At 39.0% G+C, this 24841-nt stretch overlaps 2 protein-coding genes across 2 annotated transcripts in view; one reads left to right on the top strand and one right to left on the bottom strand.

Annotated features, from left to right (window-relative positions):
• The window catches only part of tmem59 (transmembrane protein 59), a 47219-nt gene extending 42011 nt beyond the window's left edge, over nucleotides 1-5208 (bottom strand). Inside the window, exon 1 of the mRNA XM_059984597.1 lies at nucleotides 4992-5208. Within this exon, the coding sequence (XP_059840580.1) occupies nucleotides 4992-5177 (186 nt within the window). The 5' untranslated portion in view covers nucleotides 5178-5208. The remainder of the gene's footprint in view (nucleotides 1-4991) is intronic.
• Nucleotides 5209-5391: 183 nt separating this feature from the next.
• Nucleotides 5392-10573, top strand: tceanc2 (transcription elongation factor A (SII) N-terminal and central domain containing 2). Its single transcript, XM_059984604.1, has 4 exons — nucleotides 5392-5592; nucleotides 8329-8470; nucleotides 9606-9799; nucleotides 10343-10573. The coding sequence occupies exons 1-4, from the start codon at nucleotides 5503-5505 to the stop codon at nucleotides 10532-10534; spliced, it is 618 nt and encodes a 205-aa protein (XP_059840587.1). The 5' UTR covers nucleotides 5392-5502; the 3' UTR covers nucleotides 10535-10573.
• The last annotated feature ends 14268 nt before the right edge of the window (nucleotides 10574-24841 follow it).

Below are 24841 nucleotides of genomic sequence, written 5' to 3' on the forward strand. Positions count from 1 at the left end.
GGTTTACGTAGTTCAATGTAGTTTTTGTATTGTTCATGTAGCACCATGGTCCTGAAAAAGGTTGTCTAATTTTTACTTTGTACTGTACCAGCAGTTATTGTTGAAATGACAATAAAAAGTGACTTGACTTGACTAACTTTGACCTACTCCTCTCAGATCAGAATCAGAATCAGTTTTATTATCACCAGCATGTGTCATGAAATTTATTAACTTAGCAGCAGCAGTTCAATGCAATACATAATACAGAAGGAAAAAATAGTAATAATAAGTAAATAAACTAAGGTATACGTAAATTGAGTAGGTTAAAATTCGTGCAAAAAACAGATATTATGTGTGTGTGTGTGTGTGTGTATATATATATTTTAAAAGTGAGGTAATGTTCAAGGGTTCAATGTCCATTTAGCAATCGGATAACAGAGGGAAAGAAGCTGATCCTGAATCACTGAGTGTGTGCCTTCATGCTTCTGTACCTCCTACCTGATGATAACAGTGAGAAAAGGGCATACCCTGGGTGCTGGAGGTCCTTAATAATGCCTTTCTGAGACACCACTCCCTGAAGATGTCCTGGGTACTTTCTAGGCTAGTCCCAAGATGGAGCCAACTAAATTTACAACATTCTGCAGCTTCTATCCTGTCAGAATGTTTTCAAGTGTATTTGTTGACATACCAAATCCCTTCAAACTCCTAATGAAGTATAGTCAATGTCTTGCCTTCTTTTATAACTGCATTGATATGTTGGGACCAGCTTAGGTCCTCAGAGATCTTGACACCCAGAAACTTGAAACTGCTCACATTCTCCACTTCTGATCCCTCTATGAGGATTGGTATGTGTTCCTTCGTCTTACCCTTTCTGAAGCCCACAATCAGCTCTTTCGTCTTACTGACATTGAGTGTCAGGTTGTTGCTGCGACATACTATACTAGTTGGCATATCTCACTCCTGTACGCCCTCTGTCACCATCTGAGATTCTACCAACAATGGTTGTATCATCAGCAAATTTATGATTATATTTGAGCTATGCTTAGCCACACAGTCATTCGTACAGAGAGAGTACAGCAGTGGGCTAAGCACACACCCCTGAGGTGCATCAGTGTTGACTGTCAGCAAGGAGGAGATTTTATCACCAATCCACACAGACTAGTCTTCCGGTTAGAAAGTCGAGGATCCAATTGCAGAAGGAGGTACAAAGGCCCAAGTTTTATAACTTCTCAATCAGGATTGTGGGAATGATGGTATTAAATGCTGAGTTATAATCGATGAACAGCATCCTGACATAGGTGTGTGTGTTATCCAGGTGGTCTAAAGCCATGTGAAGAGCCATTGAGATTGCATCTACCATTGACCTATTGTGGCAATGGGCAAATTGCAATGGGTCCAGGTACTTGCTGAGGCAGGAGTTCAGTCCAGTCATGACCAGCCTCTCAAAGCATTTCATCACTGTTAATGTGAGTGCTATAGTCACATTAAGTGATATTCATTAAGGCAGCTTACATTATTCTTCTTGGGCACTGATATAATTGTTGCCTTTTGGAAACAAGTGGGAACTTCAGCCCATAGCACTGAGAGGTTGAAAATGTCCTTGAATACTCCTGCCAGTTGGTTGGCACAGGGATTCAAAACCTTACCAGGTATTCCATCAGGACCTTCCACCTTGCAAGGGTTCACTCTCTTTAAAGACAGCCTAACATCAGCCTCTGAGACAGAGATCACAGGATCATCAACTGCAGCAGTTATATTCTCCCTTTCAAAGCAGGTATAGAAAGCGTTGAGTTCATCTGGTAGTTAACTTTGTTAACTTCTCTGTAGTTAACTTTACTCTACTACAATACCAATAACATCCTATTTTATCTTCCTCTCCAACTGCAGTGTGAATTCTATCACATTATGATCACTGTCTATGTGTTTTGTAACCTTAAATTCTCTAATCAAATCTGGTGCTTTTACAACACCCAATCCAGAATTGTCTTTTCCCAAGTGTGCTCAACCATAATCTGCTCTAAAAAGCCATCCCACAGGCATTCTATAAATTCCTTCTCTCAGGATCCTGTACCAACATGATTTTCCCAGTCTACCTGTATATTGAAATCCCCCATAACCATCATAACATTGCTCTTTTTGTTTTTACAAGCCTTTTATATCTTCCATTGTAATTTGCATGCCACACCCTGGCTGTTGTTCTGAGGCCTTTATGTAACTCCCAACATGGGTTTTTTGAAACCCTTTCAGCTTCTCCACAACTCTACCCACAAGATTTCTACATCTTTTGATCTTATGTCACTTCTTTCTAAAGATTTGATTTCATTTTTTTAAACAAAACAACTCCACCCCCTTCTACCTACCTACATGTCCTTTCAATACAATGTGTATCCTTGGATGTTATTTTGACTTTTTTTTAAAATCTCAGTCCTGAGAAAAGGTTGAGATATATTGTAGCTCATTTCTGCACAAATAACACCCGACATTAATGTTTAATACTTTGGTTTGTCTTCACATTTATTTATTTAGAAAAATAGCACAAGACTGGCCCTTTGGGCCCAACAAACTGCACCCACCCCCCAACAATCCACTTATTTATCCGTAGCCTAATCACAAGACAATGTACAATGACCAACATCTTCAACTGTTGCATAGTTCCACAACCTCCACTTTTATTTTCAAGTATTTCCACCCTAGGATAAAATCCACAGGTTTCCATGCATACCTGACAAATCTAATTGCTTTCTCAGTCATAAAATATTTCTTATTCCATTGCTTATACATGTCATATACATTACGAACTTGACAATATCCAATACAATCAATCCTGTCTCAGCTCAGCCCTCCTGCAATCCTAGTAATGTGGAGTTGTATCACCTAAAACATAGAAGACTACAGCATGGGAACAGGCCATTGTTTCACCAAACCAGCTGAAAACAAATCAAAAACACCATCCCTCCTACCTATACCATCAGACTTTTGATTTCAGAACTCAATTTTCTGAAGAATTGCTTCACACAATAAACCCAGTAGTTTCAAAATTTTGATGCAACACTTTAATACAATACGATGCATTGTATTAATTCTCCAAATCAGCAGTCAACACTATTAATGTAGAATATCTGCAAAATATATTTTACTGGGTAAGGCTGATGCTGAGAATTCAATAAATGATTTAAAAAATCCATTATACTAAATTAAGTTGCTGTTTTTCTAAACTTGTCTCTGAAAAAACACAAGCAAACTATTTTCAAATCAAATAAATTATGATTACTAATTTTAATACCAAAAACAAACATTCGTTACTGGTGACTTTTTTCTACAAAGTCCAAATATGGATCTCAACCTTTCACCTTAATTTCTCCTATGTGATATCACAATGAGAGCAATGTTACAAAATCCCTTCAATTTTCAACCATTTAACCATAGAAATTGGCAACATAAATAATATTCTACACGTTTTGCCAACTGTTTGATCAGGTTCAAAATCATCACTATCAATGCTTGAACACAAATCTCACTTCAAAATTCAGTTTAAAGCCAAAGTTATGGTTAACCAGATTTCTGATACAGCATCTATCACTCACTTCAGAGCTCTCCAGATAAAACCAGTAACACATTCTCAGAGATAAGAGCTTCCTGGTCACTGATACATGCTTACTCTGCAGGATTGCATGCTAATTCCCAAAACCAAAATTAAGAAACAGGTTGGCATAATCTCCACAGTTCAGCACAATCAACTATAACCATAAATTTTTCTCTCAAGACTGGAACAATAACTTCATAAACAATCTCAGAAAATGCTGCAGGAATCAAATTACAAATTGTAATAGCTTGAGCAGCTCTCTGCCATAAAAAATCCAGCAGTGTAAAAAGGAAGGTCAAACATTTTCTAATTTATGGTAAGTAATCCAGTCCTCCATTATCCAAATCTGGCTTAAAAATTGATGACATTTCCTGCGGATCATTGCTATTTGAACATCATTCAAAACCACACTCTCAATTTAAATCAATTACTATTACCTCCAGCTCTTGATACTTTCAAGATAGTTGCCAGAAAACTTACATTTTAGATAATGATTAAGATCCCAAATATATTTTTCCTGCACCCTTCTCATGATTTACAACCTATTAACTTCATGATTCAACTGTTCAAAGTTACTTGCACAGAATACAGAATTTAACTTGCAGGTTGAGTCAGTGGCAAGGAAGGCAAGTGCAATATTAGCATTCATTTTGAGAGGACCTGAATACAAATGCAAGTACATAATGATGAAGGCTTTTGTGGCATTGGTCAGACTACACTTGGGAGTAGTGAGAGTTGCTTTGGTTCCCGTTAGCCAAGAAAGGATGCGCTAGCACTGAAGAAATTCCAGTCCAGAAGAGGTTCAGGAAGATGATCCTAGGAATGAAAAGTTTAACATATGAGGAGCTTTTGATGGCTCTATGCCTGTACTCGCTGAAGTTCAGCAGAATTAAGGGGATCTTATTAAAACCTACCGAACATTGAATTGAAAGGTCTGGATAGCGTGGATGTGGAGAGGCCGTTTCCTATAGTGGGAGTGTCTAGGACTATAGGGCAGTCTCGGAATTGAGACGTCCGTTTAGAACGGAGATGAGGAAAATTTTATTTAGCCAGAGGGTAGTCTGTGGAATTCTTTGTCACAAACGGCTATGGAGGCCTAGTCATTAGGTATATTTAAGGTGGAGGTTGATAGGTTCTTGATTAATCAGGGTGTCATAGGTTACGGGGAGAGGACAGGAGAATGGGGTTGAGAGGGATAATAAAAAAGCCATGATGGAATACGGAAAAAACTCGATGGGCCGAACAGTCTAATTTGCTCCTAGGTCTAATGATGTACTATGTGAGCTTTTTAACAAAATACACAGGATCCACCAATTTAGATATCTGAAAATGAATAATACACATCAGTTAATCAAAGAAGATTGCGTTGTTAAAGTAAAATAATGAGAAGCCTCAGAACAACAAGGTTTTACATAAAAACATATCCTACCTTCGGATAAGTGTGCAGCGTATAGGTCATCTCACAGGATTTCTGACACGACGATGTATCTCCCAAAACAGCATCGAACGCGTCGGAGGCCAGCGACACATTACTGAAAAACAGAGCCAATATCGCGACCAGTGCAAAGCCGAAGACCGAGCCGCAGCGACCAGAACCGCCCGCTGCCACCGCCATCTTCCGCCTGTTTGTTGTGATCCACACTCCCTCACCTCAGCGCGCGTGCGCCGTCAGACCTTGCTGCACTTCAGTTGGTTTTCATACAACTTTCATCTTACGTGTGATCCTAGCGATTTACTATACAGATTTTCCGCGGTTGGGTTTGCGTTAGATGTAAATATCATGCTTTTTTTAAAAAATAAAATACCGCCGTCTGCTGGCGCAAGGGTGGCTGGGACTTGTAGTTGTCGGAAGGACACTGGCTTCCTGTCGTCGAGGTGGGCTTGTGTTGTGTTCCGTTACCGAGAACCCATCGTCGTGTGCCGTGAGCTTGGGCTCATCCATGGATCGGTTCGTAGTGCGGGGCTGCGCGGCGAGCCCAGCACAGCCCCAGCCCAAGGTGTACCGTCAGACTACTCTCGAGTCTTTGAAGGTAGAGAATTTCCCCTTTGTGGAGGGTTTTCCGGAGTTCACGCGAAACTATGGGTTAAAGGCATTCGAGATACTTTTGTTCTGTGTACTAGTTCTAATCAAACCTTTGCCCATTTCTAAAGACACATGGTCATTAATCCCATCAGTTCCAATCTCCCACTGTTTCCCTTCAGGCTCTCCAAATTACTAACTGTCCCTCTCTCCCCCTGGAAGTCAAGATTGAACCCAGGTCACTGAGAGTGTGGGGCCGTACTCCCTGCAAAGAAGGCAAAGTAATTCATGGTCAGTCAAAAGTTTCCTTTTTGTTTTGATTAAAATGACAATTTAGGAGGGTCTGTCGAGTTATAAGAGTTAATTCTTGTTGCAGAGCAATTAAATTTATACAGCATCCTAAAAGAAATGATCCAAATATTGTCTGGCATGAATGAAGATTGAAATTAGTAGTACTTTGGAGAGGAGAAACAGTTATACGTGGGTGCAGACATTGGGAGGAAGAACATTGTCTATCCACAATTTCCTGAATGGAGGTGCTCCGGACAGACTCGAGAGGGTACTGTACCACAGTGGCGCAGCACAGCTCTGTGTGTTTCGGAGTTCCAATTCCAGCAAGGAGACTGTAGCATTCCCCGTGGAATGCGTGGGTTTCCTCCCGCAGTACAAAGGTACAGCGTGTAGTTTAATTGTCCGTGATTAGTTAGGGATAAACAGGCTTGTCGGGAGTTGCTGGGACATCATGGCCCGAAGGGACGGAAGGGCCAACTCCGCGCTGCATCGCTAAATAAACAAAAATAATAAAAATATATTTGTCAACATATTTTACATGTTTTTTAATACCCAGGTCATTTAGTTAATTAAAAATCTCAACGAGTTATTCCAATTTTTAAAATACAACCAAATTATTGTTTACAAATGTAAAACTAAAATGTGAATAAGACCAGTCCATAAATTGTTTTCTTACACCAATAGGTTTCTGAACCAGCTAGATCAGGCAGCAAGATACAACCTCAAATTACACTGGACAACAAAGATTTTGCTTCCTAACTACCTTTAGGTGTATCTCATGAATTTTTGGCTTCTGATCATGAAAATCACCATGAAATTTCCCTATCATGCATCATTTTTTGTAATCACTTATGTTTATTATTTCAATTCATAATTCAAGTCAATTAAAATGTTGCCTACAATTTAAGCTGGTAAGTTTCCTATCTTGTCCAGGCATGCTTAGGTGGCACGGCTGCTCCAGGGCAGGACAGGTTTTAGTAATAACTATTGGGTTCAGGACTGTAAAGATGGAATTTGCTATCACCAGGCACAAAAATTTCTATGAAGGATTTTGATATTTGAGACAGATACTTTATAAGATTAAGATACTTGCCAAGATTAAGGAAGGCATTTTTGTTGGTCCACAAATCAAACAGGTCATCAATGACAGGCAATTTGAAGAATTTCTAGTGGGACTGGAGAAAATCACATGGAAGGCATTCAAGGAAGTTGTTGAAATTTTTCTCGGCATCTACAGAGCACCAAACTACATGCAGTTGGTTGAAAACATGCTTCAAGCATATAAAACCATGAAATGCAACATGTCACTAAAGATTCATTTTCTGCATTCCCATTTAGACTTCTTCCCTGCAAATCTTGGTGCTGTTAGTGACGAGCATGGTGAAAGGTTTCACCAGGACATTGCGGTCATGGGGAAAAGATACCAGGGCAACTGGAATCCATCAGTGCTGGGGAATTATTGTTGGACACTTAAGCAAGAAGCCTCAGACACTGAGTACAAATGAAAATCATTAACAGAATATTTTTAACTTAGTTGAACTATTGCAAAGCATCAGCACCATTATGCAATTTAATACAGTATATTCAATAAAAGTTCATTAGTTGTTTCTCCAATTTCCTACGTGATACAAGCAGTCTGAATTTATATTTGTGTTCATCTTCAAGCAGTCTATCATAAAAAAAAAATTCTGAGGAAGCAACTCTTGGAAAAATTTGTTGTCCAGTGTTACCTACTTAGAACTACAAAACTTGACAGAGCAACCATTAAAATATTTATTGAGGTATGTGCAGGCCCCTCTTACTGCAGCACATCTCCCATTCTGCTGATCCGTGGCACTGTTCACAACTAGCCCATCAAAGGACTACCCCAAAGCCCCTCCGAATGCTCTATTTTATCCCCTCTGCACCGATATGGAACTTTGCAGTAAATTTATCAGTACAGTAGCACCAACTCAGACCGGTGAACCAGAACCAGCCATCACTTATCACACTCTTCACAAGTCCCACCCCAGTGTTCACCTAACTTTCACGTTCCAATGGCTGTGTTCCCATAGTATATTGCATTTATTCACATAGTAGTAATCTAAGCTAATTCTGTTATGTATAAGGCCACCGTAGTGGTGAGGCAATGGACAATCACAAAGATTAACCCTTTAAAGTACAAAAATATGAATTGGTGAAAAACAATTGAAATAATGTTAAAGTTGGAAATAAAACACAATTAAAAGTCTTTTAATGTAGCGGAAACTGGATGATGGAAGTATTCCCCTGTATGTGGTTTTTTTTTCATCTATGCTTGCATTTGTGTGGTTTTTTAAAAATTTAATCCAAGATACGGTTTCTGAGATGTTAAATACTTCTTTTGACTCTTACTCAAAACCTTAAACATGTTTTGTAGTAATACTTTAAGTACAATTTGAGTGAACATTAACGATTGTTTTAATTCTCTAAACAGAGAGTTGTGGTGATTGAAGATATTAAAAGATGTAAATCCATTCTGGAACTCCCTAATCAAACAAAGGAAAACTTAATTGAAGCACTGCTGGAACTAAAGAAGAAAATACCCTCTCAGGAAGTTCTAGTCTCAACAAAAATAGGTAAAGATTGTACTTTATGGTTATTTGCAAGATGGAGCCACAAACTGACGAGAGGATGGAAACCTTGTAATTGACAAAAACAGAGCTGTTTTCAGGTGTGGTCTCCAGTCACATTGCACAAATAATTTATTATCCCTTCATCACTCAACCCATTAATCAAAGCCTGATTGAACCACCAATACAGTACAGTGAGGAACTTCCAGACTGAAAATGACGTTTGCAACTTGATGCATATATTTGATAACACCAAGCTAAAAAGGCTGGCTTCTCTTGAGTGAAAACTGTAAGTTTCAGGGCAAAGTGGAAGGGAGCAAAGGGTGGATAGCTGTGGACTTTATTGAATGCAGGCAAAGAGGTGAAAATGGATATATTTGAGTGCCTAGGCTTGAATCACAGTTTGAAATCTGGGCATGCTTCGAAAAGATTTAATGTTGCCAGGACAAGCTTAAAAATTGTGAAATTCATTTACAAACAAAAATCATTCTTGCATTGCCTAGGGCATGAAACTTATACCTGCAGGTACCCAGTGTGAACTTAAGTCGGTGAACCAGAGCAGTGCTGAATATTTACAGTATCTAACCACTAACTATATAATGCATAGAAATGCTTATACTATAAATCAGTTTTCTTTCTGCTTTTAAAAGAAGTTTATACCATGCATCTCAAACATGAGAAAATCTGCAGATGCTAGAAATCAAAAGCAACCCACACAAAATATTGGAGGAACTCAGCAGGCGAGGCAGCATCTGTGGAAAAGAGTACAAAGTCGAAATTTCAGGTTGAGACCCTTCATCTCAGCCAAAATGTCAACTGTTCATTCTTTTCCATAGATGCTACCTGGCCTGCAGAGTTCCTCCAGCATTTTGTGTGTGTTGCTCTCCTTTCTACCTTTTCAGTAAAATTCAAGTTTAAAGGGTTTTTAAAGTTGAAGCCTTGAGAGCTACTTTTGTGGTTTTAGTTGTGAATTGTTGGACAAAATAGAAATATGCTTCTGCTTTAAAAATGTGATTCAGTGTGCTGGGTGACAGAGACTGCTTTCCACAAGTAGTAGCATGTTCTTTTAAATTTAGTCTGAGATTGTACAAATCATTCTTATTGCATTCTGCTTTCAGATAAATATTCTTCCTATTTCTAGGACACACTGTAAATAGGATGCGGAAAAACTCAGACCCTGAAGTTGCTGAGCTTGCTAAAGTCATTTTTAAAACCTGGAGAGATTTTATAAAAGAAAATAAAAATAAGTCATCCATCGAGGTGCGATGTGATTCTAAGACTGAGAGTCTCAGGAGTAATGCTCGAAAAATGCTCACTGAAGTCTTGGAACTGGAGGTATTTTTTTTTAAACGCTGATTAAGTTTTTGATTTTAAAACTCATTTTCAAACATAAGCTGTGTTGCAGCCTCTTGTCCGTTGTTTTGAAGGCAATCATGATGTGTAAGACTAATTCATTTATCTTCTTTAACACATTTATTATAAACTAACTTCAATATTGATTGGCTTAAGAGAACAGTCATAATTTGGAAGATTGTCTTCACTTTTCAGGCCAGATCCACTATTTTATTAAAATAGAGATGTTCTTGCCAAACACTGAGGTGACCAGAGATATTATGTATATCCAGCCTCTCAACTCAGAACACTGAGCTCCACCTCTGGACTTGGTGCTGATCTGTCACTTCAGCAGGAGGTTCCACACTTTTATTCCATATGCATGGTAGTTGGAAACATTAATTTACACAATGATGTCAGCCAGCAGTTTTCTCTGGAACTGGAGGCTAAAGAGAGGCATAATCCAGTTCACTAGCTTGTATAAATTGAGTATATTGTTACTACCTGTAATAATTAATGTATTATTTTATTATGTATTTGTTATAGAAGGAACATCCTCTGATTGAAAACTTAGAACGAGAGGTTTTTCACCAGTGTTCCCGTTTGATCAACATTTCATATCGGAGGACAATACGAGCACTAATCTTTACTTTAAAACACAAACCAGAAATCCGAGAGCAGGTTAAAACCTACAAGTTCCCAGTGAAGCAGCTTGTTGAAAATCACAAGAAATGTTGACTTTTTATTAAAGAAATGTGTTTACATAAATTGTGAACTTCCAGAAGTACTTTACCTTTTTAAGCTGTCACCTAATTTTTCTTTTGACGCAGTGGCAAAGTCAAAATGTATAAACACTGTCATTTAATACCTGGATTTGTACCAAGATGCCGGAGCATTCTTTAGATCTGATTTATGACTATTAGGAAATTGACATTGCATTGATTTGAGTATCTGAAAATCCAAAATCTGAAAACCTCTGAAATCCAAACTTTTTTTTTGAGTGCTGACAAGTTAATGAAAAATACTCCTTAAAGCGGAAAATGAAGACCTGAAACATGTATTTATAGAGTGGATTCATCAGCATTGGAAAGAGCATAATGGTATGCTAATCATGAGACCAGCAAAGACGAACTGAAAACTGAGGATAATTCAATATTCAGCAGACTGGGTTGCAGAAATTTAAGGAAAGGCATTTAAAGATATATATCTTTAAATATATATTTAAAGATTTGTGGTAATGAAGTGTCTGCTGATCATGAAGCAGCAGAGAAATTCATTGATGAGTTTGCCAAGATTGTCACCAATGGAAATCTAACATGCTGAATGGCTGCATCCGTATATAAGTGTGAGGAACAAGTGTAAGACAAAGACTGCTTACAGGTAGCACATAAATTCAGAGTGAGAAATTATATTGGTGTCATGCTATCTCGTTATATATTCCAAAATACAGAAAAATCCAAAACACTTGCAGCTCTAAGCATTTTGGGCAACCTGTACTGTGTTTGTATGATATTAAATGCATTTCAATTTAGTCAACTTCTAGCAAAGAACAAAAATATTGAATGTATCCAAAAATCCTGTTTAAGAATTGGGAAAAACATAATTAATACACCGTATAATTGAATAGCATTGCCCTGAATAAAGTATCTCAAAAAGTTAATAATAATGTACCATTTAGCTTCTCTTAAAAGAAGCTCTTGGAGCTGGTGATAATTAGTTAGAATAAACTATTTGTACAAATCATAATGTTTTTCTCTATTAAGGCAGTTTGTTACATTTAACTTTGTTCTGTTCCATCTAATAATAAGGGCCACATAGCATATATAAGACAGCAGTAAAATACAGTCACAAAACAAATATATTCCAAGTCCCTGAGTTCATGAATGTTGCAGCAGTCTGCAGTTGCACATAATACATTGTCTTCTGCACATGAACACTAGAGGACAGCACAGATTCCAGCATGTAGGCCACCCCTCAACATCTCCGGCCCTCCAGTGGAGCGCACCAACTCCGACACCTCTCTACTGGGTGGTTGCAAGCAGGTGACGCTGCAGCTTGAGGCCTAGTTCTCAGTATGACAGAGACCACACAGCTCTCCCACCATTCGCCAATGAATGGTACTTTCAGCATTCCACATTAACAATGTCCAGCAGGTCTTGCAATCTACAAGAAAAGAGACTTAAGACAATCACTCTCTTTTAGACTGCACAACACCTCCTGACACACACAGGTAACAACATGATCTGCATCAAGTCCAGCTCTATTAGTTTCTTGCTAACAAGCAATTTGCTGATGGGGTAGACCTGCAGTACTTATAAGTTCTTAATGTCGTAAAAAGTACATTTAAAAAAGACAATACCACCTTTGGCTAACCCCGTAGAAGCCACGGTGTACAAGCATGCAGCCATCTTTCCGGAAGCATATCTTGCCTCCACTTTATCTACCTTGCGGCCAACTTCAGTGATCTCTAGATTTGTACACAAAGTCCATCTGTTTCACAGTATTCTCTAAGACCTCCCCCCCCCCCCGAATTGTGTGTCATTCCAAATTTCTAGTTGCTATTGTTTTGCCCATCTTAACAGCTGATCAGTATCACTCTCTAGCCTATGACTATCTGCCACACTATAAATAACACCAGTTTTAATGTCTTCTGCAGACTTGGGATTCATGCCTCCTATAATCACATACAGTGACAAGATTTGGGAAGTCATGTTACAGTTGTACAAAATGTTTAGAACACAGTTCTGGTCACATCCATAGAGGAAGGATAGGATTAAACTCAGGAGGGTGCAGAAAAGATTCACAAAGCTGTTACTTGGAATGGAGGGCTTGAGTTATAAGGAAAGATTGGATAGACTGAGACTGTTTTACTTGGAGCAAAAGAGGCTGATGGATTTTGCTGTTTTAATCAAAGGTTCTTTTAGAAGTCATGAAAGAGGCACAAGACTTATTGCTTCACAATTATTTTACGAAGGGTTGATGGAACAACGGAAACAGGAGCAGAAGGATTACAGGCGAGATACTAAGAAGATTAAGATAGTGCTACTTCGTGTTCAGCTGTTTTATACCCACAGAAATAAGAAAAATTCCATTCTAATCTATAGTTAAAATTAACAAGTTAGAAAGCTCTCAGTCAATACTGCAGTAATAATTAACCAATGAGAACAACATTCGCTTAATGCAGTACAAAGAAGCTCCAGAATTATACTTTTTGTAGCCACTCGAGGCACGTTAAACTGTTATGCATACTATACCTACTAGGAATCATAGTAAGCAGATACTTGTATATAATTCAAAGATTCATTTATTGTCAAAGTATGTATTTATATACAACTCTGAGATTCATCTTCTCCAGATAACCACAAAGAAAAAACACAGAAGTTATTCGGAGAGAAACACCAACCCCACCTCCCCACCCCCCCCCACAAAAAAGAATGACATACTGATCATCAGCCCCCAAACCCACCTCCCGAACAAAACGGAATTATAGACTACAAGCAGATCATTGTTGAACTGCAAAGAAAATGACAAACAGTTGGATCCAACAATTCCTCCCCTCTCCGTGTTTGATTCTAAATCACATATTTAGAATCTTAACAACTGAAAATTCAGAGCCGGAAAATCTTGTGGTATCTACATTATGTATAAAATAACGCTCGACATCAAAATTTTTCTAAAGTATTGCTTCCTCAAATTTTTGTTTTGATAGATTGCTTGAAGCTGAACAAATATGATTTCAGACTTGTATCATGTAGAAATTTGGAGAAACAAGAAATTAACTTTTATTGAATATAATTACTTTAATTGCATAACAGTGCTGACACATTGTAATAGTTCAACTGAGTTAAAAATATTTTGTTGATGATTTTGTTTACGCTCAGTATCAGAGGCTTCTAGGTTAAGTCTTCCAACAATAATCAGCCAGCTTTGATGGATTCCAGTTGCCCTGATATTTCTCCAATGTCCTGGTGAAACTTCTCACCATGCTTGTCACTGTCACATGCACCAGGATTTGCAGGGAAGAAGTACAAATGGAAATGCAGAAAACAAATCTTTAGTGACATGTTGTACTTCATGGGTGAAGCATGTTGTCAATCAGCTGCACATAGTCTGGTGCTCTGTAGTTGCCAAGAAAATTTTCAACAACATCCTTGAATGCCTTTCATGTCATTTTCTCTGGTCCCACTGGAAGTTCTTTGAATTGCCTGTCATTGATGACTTGTGGACCAACAAAACTGTCTTCCTTAATCTTGGCTTCAGTTATTCTGACTTGAATTATGAATTGAGATAATAAATATAGGTGATTTTAAACAAAATGGTGCGTGATAGGGAAATTTCATGGTGATTTCCATGATCTGCATCCCAAAATCCATAAGATACATCCAAAAGATTTTCAGGAAGCAAAACCTTTGTTGTCTAGTATAACCAAAAAAACCACTTATGTTATGAAATATCAAAGGATATATATTCCTCAAAGTATTCATAAGATTATATCATGGTTAGGCAGATTAGTAGGTATACTTTCAACTAGTCTATTTATGATTGCTTTTAAACAAATAAAAATTACGTAAATTATGATGAGGCATAATTATGAATAATATGACTCATAATGTTAAGTAACCCCAGCTTCCGAGACCTGAATGGATCCAGTCAAAGAAATTCCATCCATCAGCTGGATTTTTGTTGCTTCTTCTTTAAGGATATGAACAGCTAAATTAGTTATGTTTGCAGTCTCTTCAGGTATGTGACTCTTCAGAGATCTACCAAGAGGTATTTCTCACAGGTTGGTGGCAGTTATTTAAAAAAGGGAACTTTGAGGGTGTTTGTCCATTGTACAAGCCTATCAGCGCTGTCAACAGTGCTCTACAGATTAAATAAAAGTACAGAAGGGATAAACAGAGTGGTCATTGTCAGGAGTGACAAGAGTAGAAGCAATGGGCTTCGGCTCAAAGGAAGCTTCGGCTTGGAAGAGGTGTGTAAACTGTTAATGTTTCCTTTTTGTTTCTTTTTTCCCTCTTACTGTACCATTTAAATGGCTGTGGTGTGTTTTTCGAGCCAGATGTTGGAGAACTGGGAGACCCGGAGTCTCCCGGGGAACTACATCTGCATGAAGTGCATCCAGCTGCAGCTCCTTGAAGACCGTGTTAGGGATCTGGAGCAGCAACTGGATGACCTCCAGCTTGTACAGGAGAGCAAGGAGATAATTGATCAGAGTTACAGGAACGTAGTCACCCTGAGGTTGCAGAAGGCGAGTAGCTGGGTGACTGCCAGGGGAAATGGAAATAGACAGAGCAGAGCACCCCTGTGGCCTTTCCCCTCAAAAACAAGTATACCGCTTTGGATACCTTTGTGGGGATAACCTCGCGGGAGAATGACAAGGCAACTGGGTTACAGGCACTGACAAAAGAGAGAGAAGAAGGGAGCAGTAGTGATAGAGGACTTGATACAGGAGATTCTGTGGACATGAACAGGACACCTGAATAGTATGTTGCCTCCCAGGTGCCGGGATCGGATGACTCAGATCGTTCCCACAACATTTTGGAGAGAGAGGGAGAGCAGTCAGATGTCTCTGTACTTATTGGTACCAATGACATAGGAAGGAAAAGCAATAAGGTCCTGAAAAGAGAATTTAGAAAGCTAGAAGCAGGACCTCCCAGGTAGTAATTTCTGGATTGCTGCCTGTGCCACACACCAGTGAGGGTAGAATAAGGATGAGTTAGCAGCTAAATGCATGACTGAGAGCTGGTGTAGGGGGCAGGGCTTCAGGTTCTTGGATAATTGGGATCTCTTTGGGGGTGGTATAACCTAACTTAGAAACATAGAAAACCTACAGCACAATACAGGCCCTTCAGTCCACAAAGCTGTGTCGAACATGCCCTTACCTTAGAAATTAGCTAGCAACACCCATAGCCCTCTATGTTACTAACCTCTATGTACCTATCAAAAAGTGTTCAAAAGTGATGGGTTGCACCTGAACCTGAGAGGGAACAAATATTCTCGGGGGCGTGTATGTTAGAGCTGCTGGGGAGGGTTTAAGCTAACTTGACTGGGGGTTGGGAACCAGATTGAAGGGACTCAGGATAGGATGGATGGTAAAAAATTGATTGTGTGCAGTCAAACTGTCAGGAAGGGTAGGCAGGTGATGGGACTTAGTTGCATCCAACAGGCTGAGTATCAAATCATTAGGGATGCAGAATCAGAAAGGATAGCAAATAGGGTTCTCAAGGTGTTGTATCTAAATGTGTGTAGTATAAGAGTTAAGATGGATGATCTTGTTGCAATATTACAGATCGCCAGGCATGATGCTGTGGCCATCACTGAATTGTAGCTGAAGGATGGTTGATGTTGGGAGCTGAATGTCCAAGGTTACACGTCATATCAGAGGGATAGGAAGGTAGGCAGAGGGGGTTGTGTGGCTCTACTGGTAAAGGATGGGATCAACTTAGTAGAAAGATGCGACATAGGATTGGAAGATGTTGACTCTTTGTGGGCTGAGTTAAGAAACTGCAAGGGTAAAAGGACCCTGATGGCAGTTATATACAGGCATCCAAACAAGTGGCTGGGAGGTGGACCACAGATTGCAACAGGAAATAGAAAAGGTGAGTCAAAAGGACAACATTATGGTAATCATGTGAGATTTTAACATGCAGGTCAATTGGGAAAATCAGGTTGGTAATGGATCTCAAGAGAGTGAACTTGTTGAATACCTAAAGATGGCTTTTTAGAGCAGTTTGTCATTGTGCCTACTAGGGGATCAGCTATACTGGATTGGGTGTTATGTAATGAACTAGAGGCAATTTGGGAGCTTAAGGTAAAGAAACCCTTAGGAGAAAGTGATCACAATATGATTGAGTTCAACTTGAAATTTGATAGGGAGAAAGTAAAGTCTAACATAGCAGTATTTCAGAGTACAATACTGCTACATCAAGGGAAATTTTAGTGGTATGAGAGAGGAAATAGCGTCAATTTCTGGGGAAAATGAGAAAGGTGCAGGACATGTGTATTCCAAAAATGAAGAAATACTAAAATGGTAAAATAGTACAACCATGGCTGGCAAGGGAAGTCAAAGAAAAAAGAAAGGGCATACAGAAAAGCAAAAATTAGTGGGAAGACAGAGGATTGGGAAGTTTTTAAAAACCTACAGAGAACTAAAAAAATCGTTACAAAGGAAAAGATGAAATATGAAAGCAAGCTAGCAAATAATATCAAAGTGAATAGTAAAATTTTTTCAAGTATGTTCAAAATAAAAGAGAAATGAGAGTGGACATAGGACCACTAGAAAATGAGGCAGGAGAAATAATAACGGGGGACAAGAAGTTGGCTGATGAAATAATTGAGTATTTGCATCAGTCTTCACTGTGCAGTATTTTGTAGTGTGTGAAGGAAGAGAAGTGGGTGCAGTTACTGTTAAAAGAGAGAAGGTGTTCAAAAAGCTGAAAGACCTAAGGGTAGATAAGTCACCCGGAGCAGAGGAACTGCACCCTAGGGTTTTGAAAGAGGTAGCGTTAGAGATTGTGGTGGCATTAGAAATGATCTTTCTAAAATCATTGGACTCTGGCATGGTGCCAGAGGACTAGAAAAACGCAAATGTTACTCTACTCTTTAAGAACGAAGGAAGGTAGCAGAAAGGAAATTATAGAGATAGACCAGTGGCCCTGACTTCAGTGGTTGAGAAGATGTCGGTTGTTAAGGATGAGGTGATGGAATACTTTGCGACACAGGACAAGATAGAATCAGAATCAGGTTTATTATGACCAGCATGTGACGTGAAATTTGTTAACTTAGCAGCAGCAGTTCAATGCAATATATAATGTAGAAGAGAAAAGAATAAATAAAATAATAAATAAATCAATTACAACATACGTATATTGAATAGATTAAAAAATGTGCAAAAATAGAAATACTGTACATTTAAAAAAGTGAGGCAGTGTCCAAGGATTCAATGTCCATTTAGAAATCGGATGGCACAGGGGAAGAAGCTGTTCCTGAATCACTGAGTGTGTGCCTTCAGGCTTCTGTACCTCCTACCTGATGGTAACAGTGAGAAAAGGGCATTCCCTGGGTGCTGGATGTCCTTAATAATGGACACTGCCTTTCTGAGACACCACTGCCTAAAGATGTCCTGGATAGTACAAAGTCAGCATGGTTTCCTTTAGGGAAAATCCTGCCTAATGAACCTGTTAAAGGAGATTGCAAGTAGGATAGATAAAGGGTTTGCAGTTGATGTTGTATATTTGGACTTTCAGAAGGCCGTTGACAAGGTGCCATACAAGTTAAGAGCCCATGGTACTACAGGAAAGTTACTATCATGGTTAGAGCATTGGTTGATTGGTAGGAGGCAACGAATGGGAATAAAAGGATCCTTTCCTGGTTTGATGCCAGTGACTAGTGTTGTTCCACAGAGGTCAGTGTAGGGACCATTTCTTTTCATGCTGGATGATTTAGATGATGGAATAGATGGCTTTGTTGCCAAGCTTGCAGATGATACAAAGATTGATAGAGGAGCGGGTAGTGTTGAGGAAACAGGTAGGAAGCAGAAGAACAGATTAGGAGAATGGGCAAGAAATTGGCAAATTAAATACAATGTTGGAAAATACGTGGTCATGCACTTTGGTAGTAGAAATAAATGTGCAGACTATTTTCTAAACAGGGAGAAAATCCAGGAATCTCAAATGCAAAGGGACTTGGGAGTCTTTGTGCAGAACACCCTGAAGGTTAACTTGTAGGTTGATTCTGTGGTGAGGAAGGCAAATGCCATGTTAGCATTCATTTCAAGGGGTCTAGAATACAAGAGCAAGGATGTGATGCTAAGGCTTTATAGGGCACTGGTGAGGCCTCACCTTGAGTATTGTGAACAGTTTTGGGCCTCTCATCTTAGAAAAAATGTGCTGGCATTGGAGAGGGTCCAGAGGAGGTTCACAAGGATGATTCCAGAAATGAAAGGGTTATCATACAAGGAACATTTGATGGCCCTGGGTCTGTACTCACTGGAATTCAGAAGGATGAGGCGGGGAATCTCATTGAAATCTTTCGAAAGTTGAAAGGCCTACAGAATAGATGTAGAAAGTATGTTGCCCAGGATAGAGGGGCGCCCTTTCAAAACAGAGAGGCAGATAAATTTCTTTAACCAGAGGGTGGTGAATTCGTGGAATATATTGCCACATGCAGCTGTGGAAGCCAGGTCGTTGGGTGTATTTGAGGCAGAGGTTGATAGGTTCTTGATTGGACACGGCATCAAAGGTTACAGGGAGAAGGCCGGGAACTGGGGTTGAGGCGGAGATTTTAAAAAAGGATCAGCCATGATTGAGTGGCGGAATAGACTCGATGGGCCAAATGGCCTAATTTTGCTCCTATGTCTTATGGTCTATGTAAGTACAACTCTTCTTACTTATAACTGTTTCCCCCTTAATTGCTAAGGGAAGATCTCATGCCATACGATTTTCTAGAACCATCTTATGTATGGCAACCATTTCTGTTGTTACGCTTCCCAACCCTCCATAGCCCAGCAACAAAGGAACTGTGACTAAGAGGTTACTAACACATCAACCATAGTTCCTCTTGTCTCCATTGGGTACCACTTTAATTTGTTGTAGTGGCTAGTGGGTATCCACTTTTACCTCTTTCACCACTGAGTTGGTAATTAACAGCACTTAATAACAACCTTCCCATTCAGCTTCCAGCAATGAAATTGATAATTAACCAATAAGGCTGAAGGGGTGACATCATAGTGGTTTATAAAATCATGAGAGGTATAGATAAGTTAGTCATCTTCCCAGGATAGGGAATTAGAGTGGATAGATTTAATGTGGAAGTGGAGAGACTTAAATGAGATATCAGGGTTAAATTTTTCCACAGGGAGTGTGGTGAGCATATGGAAGGAGCTATCAGAGGAAGTAGCTGATCGTGGTGTAGTGGCATCCACACCAGACTTCAAAGCGAGTAGTTCCAGGTTCGAATCCAGCCAACTCCTTGCATGCTATCCATCTCTGTTGGGTTGAGCGTTGAGCTAAGTCAGCAACTCGGCTTCATAATAAAAAAAAACAGACAAATGCTAAGGAATCAGCAAAGGTTAGTGCCAGATGGTCCACAAGGCGCGGAGAGGATCATCAACAAACAATTGTTAAGTTATGATCATTTAAATTACTAATGGTAAATCACTTGACTGGAACATTGTATTTGGTCAATATGAACAATTAAAATAGACTACATCCTATTTGTTGCTTCATCAAACAGAATTACATACAGCCAGTTTTTGTTGAGGTTATTAAATACCTCTTCTCCCTTTGTTTTTTATTGAGTGAATATTACCTGAATTTCAAGCATTGATAAGGCCATTCAGAAACTGGTGATAAAGTATGTGGTGTTTGATGCACCAACCTATTACACTACAGGACATTGACTCAACAAAAGTCGGTGCTATAGAGTAAAAAGATAAAGATTCCATCCTGCATCCCATAAATAATTGATTTAAAAAGGTAACTTGAAGAGTAGACTGTTTTCAACATAATGTATTTCCTAGCTCCACAAAGTATTGATTACCTTTCACTATATAGACCTGAATTTGATATATCCCTCAATACAAGATGTTTTAGCTAATATCTGAATGTAGCTGGACCGACAGCTGATGCCCTCATCCAAAGAAGGGAAAATTCAAAATTGATGTGGTCATTCCTGCTAGAAAATTGTACCCATATCAGAATTGATTTGTATTCCTGATGGCACAGATTCAAATAGATGAATAGTTTGCTACTATATCCATTATTTCCTTTTTGCTATCAATTCATTAAAGGGAACCGACAAGATAACTATAGAAATAAACTAATTATGCTATTTAAGTGAATCCATAACTAGGGTACATGTGTCTAAACCCAGAACTTCTAAACCCAAAAGTTAAGGCGAAAAACTTCTAAACTGATGTTTCCAAACTTGGAACTTTCTTCTATAAATGGCCATTGATACTCAGGCAGTTAGTAGTTATAAATGTCTGTTAATCAAAGATATTATGGAAATAGTTGGGGGGGAGGAGGGAGGAGAATGTAGGTTTGAGGTGCTTGCTAAATGCATCCAAATGTCACAGCTTTCCTTCAGAAAAGCGGGGATGTGAACCCTTGAGAGAACTGGTATTTATTGTCATCCTATTCATATCTACATTCTCCACAAGGGGTCACTGAAAAACAATGGTTCATACAGTATTAACAATTATTTGGACAATGTGCCAGAAAGCTTTCTACATGCCTGTAAGTGTACCCCAACTAAATTAAGCAGTTTTACAAAATGAAAGTGTAATTGGCAGAATTATTAATTCTTCTGCTTGAATTTAACGTTCAAGGTTTGCTTCTGCTAAACGGACAGATAAGCGGACATAATGGTTGAAGTATGAACTATAGATAATGCATCAAATATCAGAATGTTCATAAAGCTCGCTGGGTCAAACAGCATCTGTGTAGGAAACAAATGCAAGTTACTGTTTTGATTAGACCCTACATCAAGACCAAGATGGAAGAGGCAAGATTGTCAGTATATAGATTGTTGAGAGAGGGTGTGGGTGCAATAGAGACTGACAGCTGTGAGCTGGACCCAAATAGAGAGTGGATGATATAACATCTGCAGCCTCTTTTGTCTTCATGCCATAGACAGTGCATGTGGTAGAACGAAATGGAGCTTAAAATTATCAAACAGAGTTAAGCTTGTTTTGACATGTCAGACTCAGTAATTTTATAATGATAACATTGAATACAATTAAAACACTGATGTGTTTATTCTTCTGTTCATAATTCTAATATTAACTGCATCTTAATAAGTTAAAACATTTCTAAACAAGATTTAACACATCTTCTGAATGAATCAGCTCCACTGAGATGAGATAGCTCAAAGGAAGCAATCTCAATCTAGCTGTCTCTGTAACATATTTGGTAGAATATGTTCTGACTAGTTTATACAGAGGCAGGTTGATTTTAACTATTGACCACAGTCTCCTCATTCCACATTGATGGTGATTTGCTGCAGTCCACATTTACATGTACAATTACAGAAAGACAGTCACACAACAGTTCATTGATACAAATGTGAACTCATCAACATCTGAAAATGACGGGCTGGAAAAAAATATAACTTATGGTCTCTGGATCAATACAAAGAAAATGCTGGAGGAACTTAGCAAATCAGGCAGCATCTAATGAGAAAAGTGAACAGTCAATGTTTTGGCCAACGCTCTTCATCAGAACTTATGATATCTGACTATCCTCAGCTTATCGGAACAATTTCTAAACAATAATACAACCAAATCTTTAATAATTTTGTAAAACCTTTAAATCATCCAACTATACACATTTCTAAAAGGAATAGAACTAATGCTTTAGGCATTACAGATTTACTATTAAACTATTATCCCCATGGCCCTTCTTTGGTAAGTTTCAAATTTTCTATAGTGATCAAATAGAAATCCAAAATGCATTAAAATTCCAAATGAGATCTAACCTGCATCTTGTACAAAGACAAGATGCTTTGTTTTATATCTAATAATTCTATTTGTGGATGTTAGTAATCTATTTACTTAGACTATGGCTTTGTAATATTGATCATGATACATTAAATACTTCTGAAAGGTTACAATTTTGAATTGGCAGAATTTACTGTGCAATTATGCTTGGTATTTACCCTGTCCATGTTCATTCCATTGTGATTGCTTGTGTGGAAACATAATTACACCAACATTATCCCAGAGCATGAGAAATGCAAGAGAGCACTTAAAAAGTGAATTTGGACGGCTAAAAGATGACATAAGGTTGCTCCGGCCGACAAAGTGAAGATTTCCTAAAGGCTTCCTTCTACATGTACAGTAAGAACAAACACATAGCGAGGAGCAAAAATTGTCCTCTTGAAGATCAGAGTGGTATTCTATGTGTGGAGCCAAAAGAGGTGGGGGAGATCTTAAATGGATTTTTTGGATCTGTATTAATTTGGGAGATGGACAGAGTCTATAAATGTGAGGCAATGCAGCAGCAAGGTTATGGGCCCAAAAAGATTAGAAAGGAGGTGTTTGCTGTCTTGAGGTAAGTTAGAGTGGATCAATCCCCAGAGCCCGACAAAGTGTTCTGTCAAACCTTGTGGCAGTCTAGTGCAGAAGCTGCAGGAGCTCTAGCAGAGATATGCAAAACATGATGGCCAGTGCTATCATATTTGCTGTTATGTGCTGGGGCAGCAGGCTGAGGGTAGCAGACACCAACAGAATCAACAAACTCATTCGTAAAGCCAGTGATGTTGTGGGGGTGGAACTGGACTCTCTGACAGTGGTGTCTGAAAAGAGGATGCTGTCCAAGTCACATGCCATCTTGGACAATGTCTCCCATCCACTCCATAATGTACTGGTTAGGCACAGGAGTACATTCAGCCAGAGACTCATTCCACCGAGATGCAACACTGAGCGTCATAGGAAGTCATTCCTGCCTGTGGCCATCAAACTTCACAACTCCTCCCTCGGAGTGTCAGACACCCTGAGCCAATAGGCTGGTCCTGGACTTATTCCACTCGGAATAATTTACTTATTATTTAATTATTTATGGTTTTATATTGCTTTATTTCTACACTATTCTTGGTTGGTGCAACTGTAATGAAATCCAATTTCCCTCGAGATCAATAAAGTATGTCTGTCTGTCCGTCAGCTATGGGTGAGGTGCTGGAGGATTGGAGGATAGCTAATGTTGCTACATTGTTTAAGAAAGGCTCTAAAAGAAAACAGGAAATTACAGTATATATTAGTGAACCTGACTTCAATAATGGGAAAGCTATTGGAAGGTACTCCAACAGACCGGATATATAATAGACAGGGATTGATTCGGGATTATCAACATGGCTTTGTGCACGGTAAGTCACATCTAAACAATCTTATAGTTTTACAAGGAAGTTACCAGGAAAATTGATGAAGGCAAGGCAGTTAATGTTTACATGGACTTTAGCAAGGCCTTTGGCAAGGTCAAGAAGGTTCTGTTGCTTGGCATTAAAGTAGTAAATTGGATTAGACATTGGCTTTGCAGAAGAAGCCAGAGAGTGGTTGTAGATGGTTGCCCCTCTGACTGGAGGCCTGTGACAAGTGGTGTACCTCAGGGATCGGTGCTGGGTCCATTGTTGTTTGTCATCTATATCAACAATCTAGATGATAAGATGATAAACTGGATCAGCAGATTTGCAGATAACACCAAGTTTGGGAGTGTAGTGGACAGCAAGGAAGACAATTAAAGCTTTCAACTGAACCTGGACCAGCTGGAAAAATGGGTTGAAAAACAGCAGATAGAATATAATGCAGACAAGTGCAGGGCATTGTGGAGTACAGTAGAACAGAGACATCTAGGTGTATAGATCCATAATTCCTTGAAAGTGGCATCACAGGTAGGTAGAGTCAAGGAAAGCTTTTCACGCTTTGGCCTTTATAAGTCAATGAAATGAGTATAAGAGATGGGATGTAATGTTGAAGTTGTATAAGACATAGGTGAGGCCTAATTTGGAGTATCATGTGGTCACCTACCTGCAGGAAAGCTGTAAGTAATATTGAAAGAGTACAGAGGAAATGTACAAGGATGTTGTCAGAACTGGAGGACCTGAGTTACAGGGAAAGTTGAATAGGGTAGGACTTCATTCCCTAGAATGTAGAAGATAATACAGGTATACAAAATTATGAGGGGCATAGATAGGGTAGATGCAAGCAGGCTTTTTTCCATTGAGGTTCAATGAGAGTTCAACCAGAGGTCATGGGTGAAAGGTGAAATGTTTAAAGGGAACATGGGGCTACTTCTTGTGCAACAAGCTGACAACACAGGGTCAATTTCAATAGTTAAGAGAAATTGTGTTGGAACATGGATGAGGGGTGTATGGAGGGCTACAGTTCTGGTGCAGGTCAATGGTAATAGGTAGATTAATGATTCAGCACAGATTAGATGGGCTGAAGGACCTGTTTCTGTGCTATAGTGTTCTATGACTCTAAATTAAACCTGACTGATCAACAGATTTAAGTTCTGATTACTGTACAATCATATGCCCCACGAAAGATGA

The sequence above is a fragment of the Hypanus sabinus genome, chromosome 11 (genome assembly GCF_030144855.1).
Source record: "Hypanus sabinus isolate sHypSab1 chromosome 11, sHypSab1.hap1, whole genome shotgun sequence".
Classification (NCBI taxonomy): domain Eukaryota; kingdom Metazoa; phylum Chordata; class Chondrichthyes; order Myliobatiformes; family Dasyatidae; genus Hypanus; species Hypanus sabinus.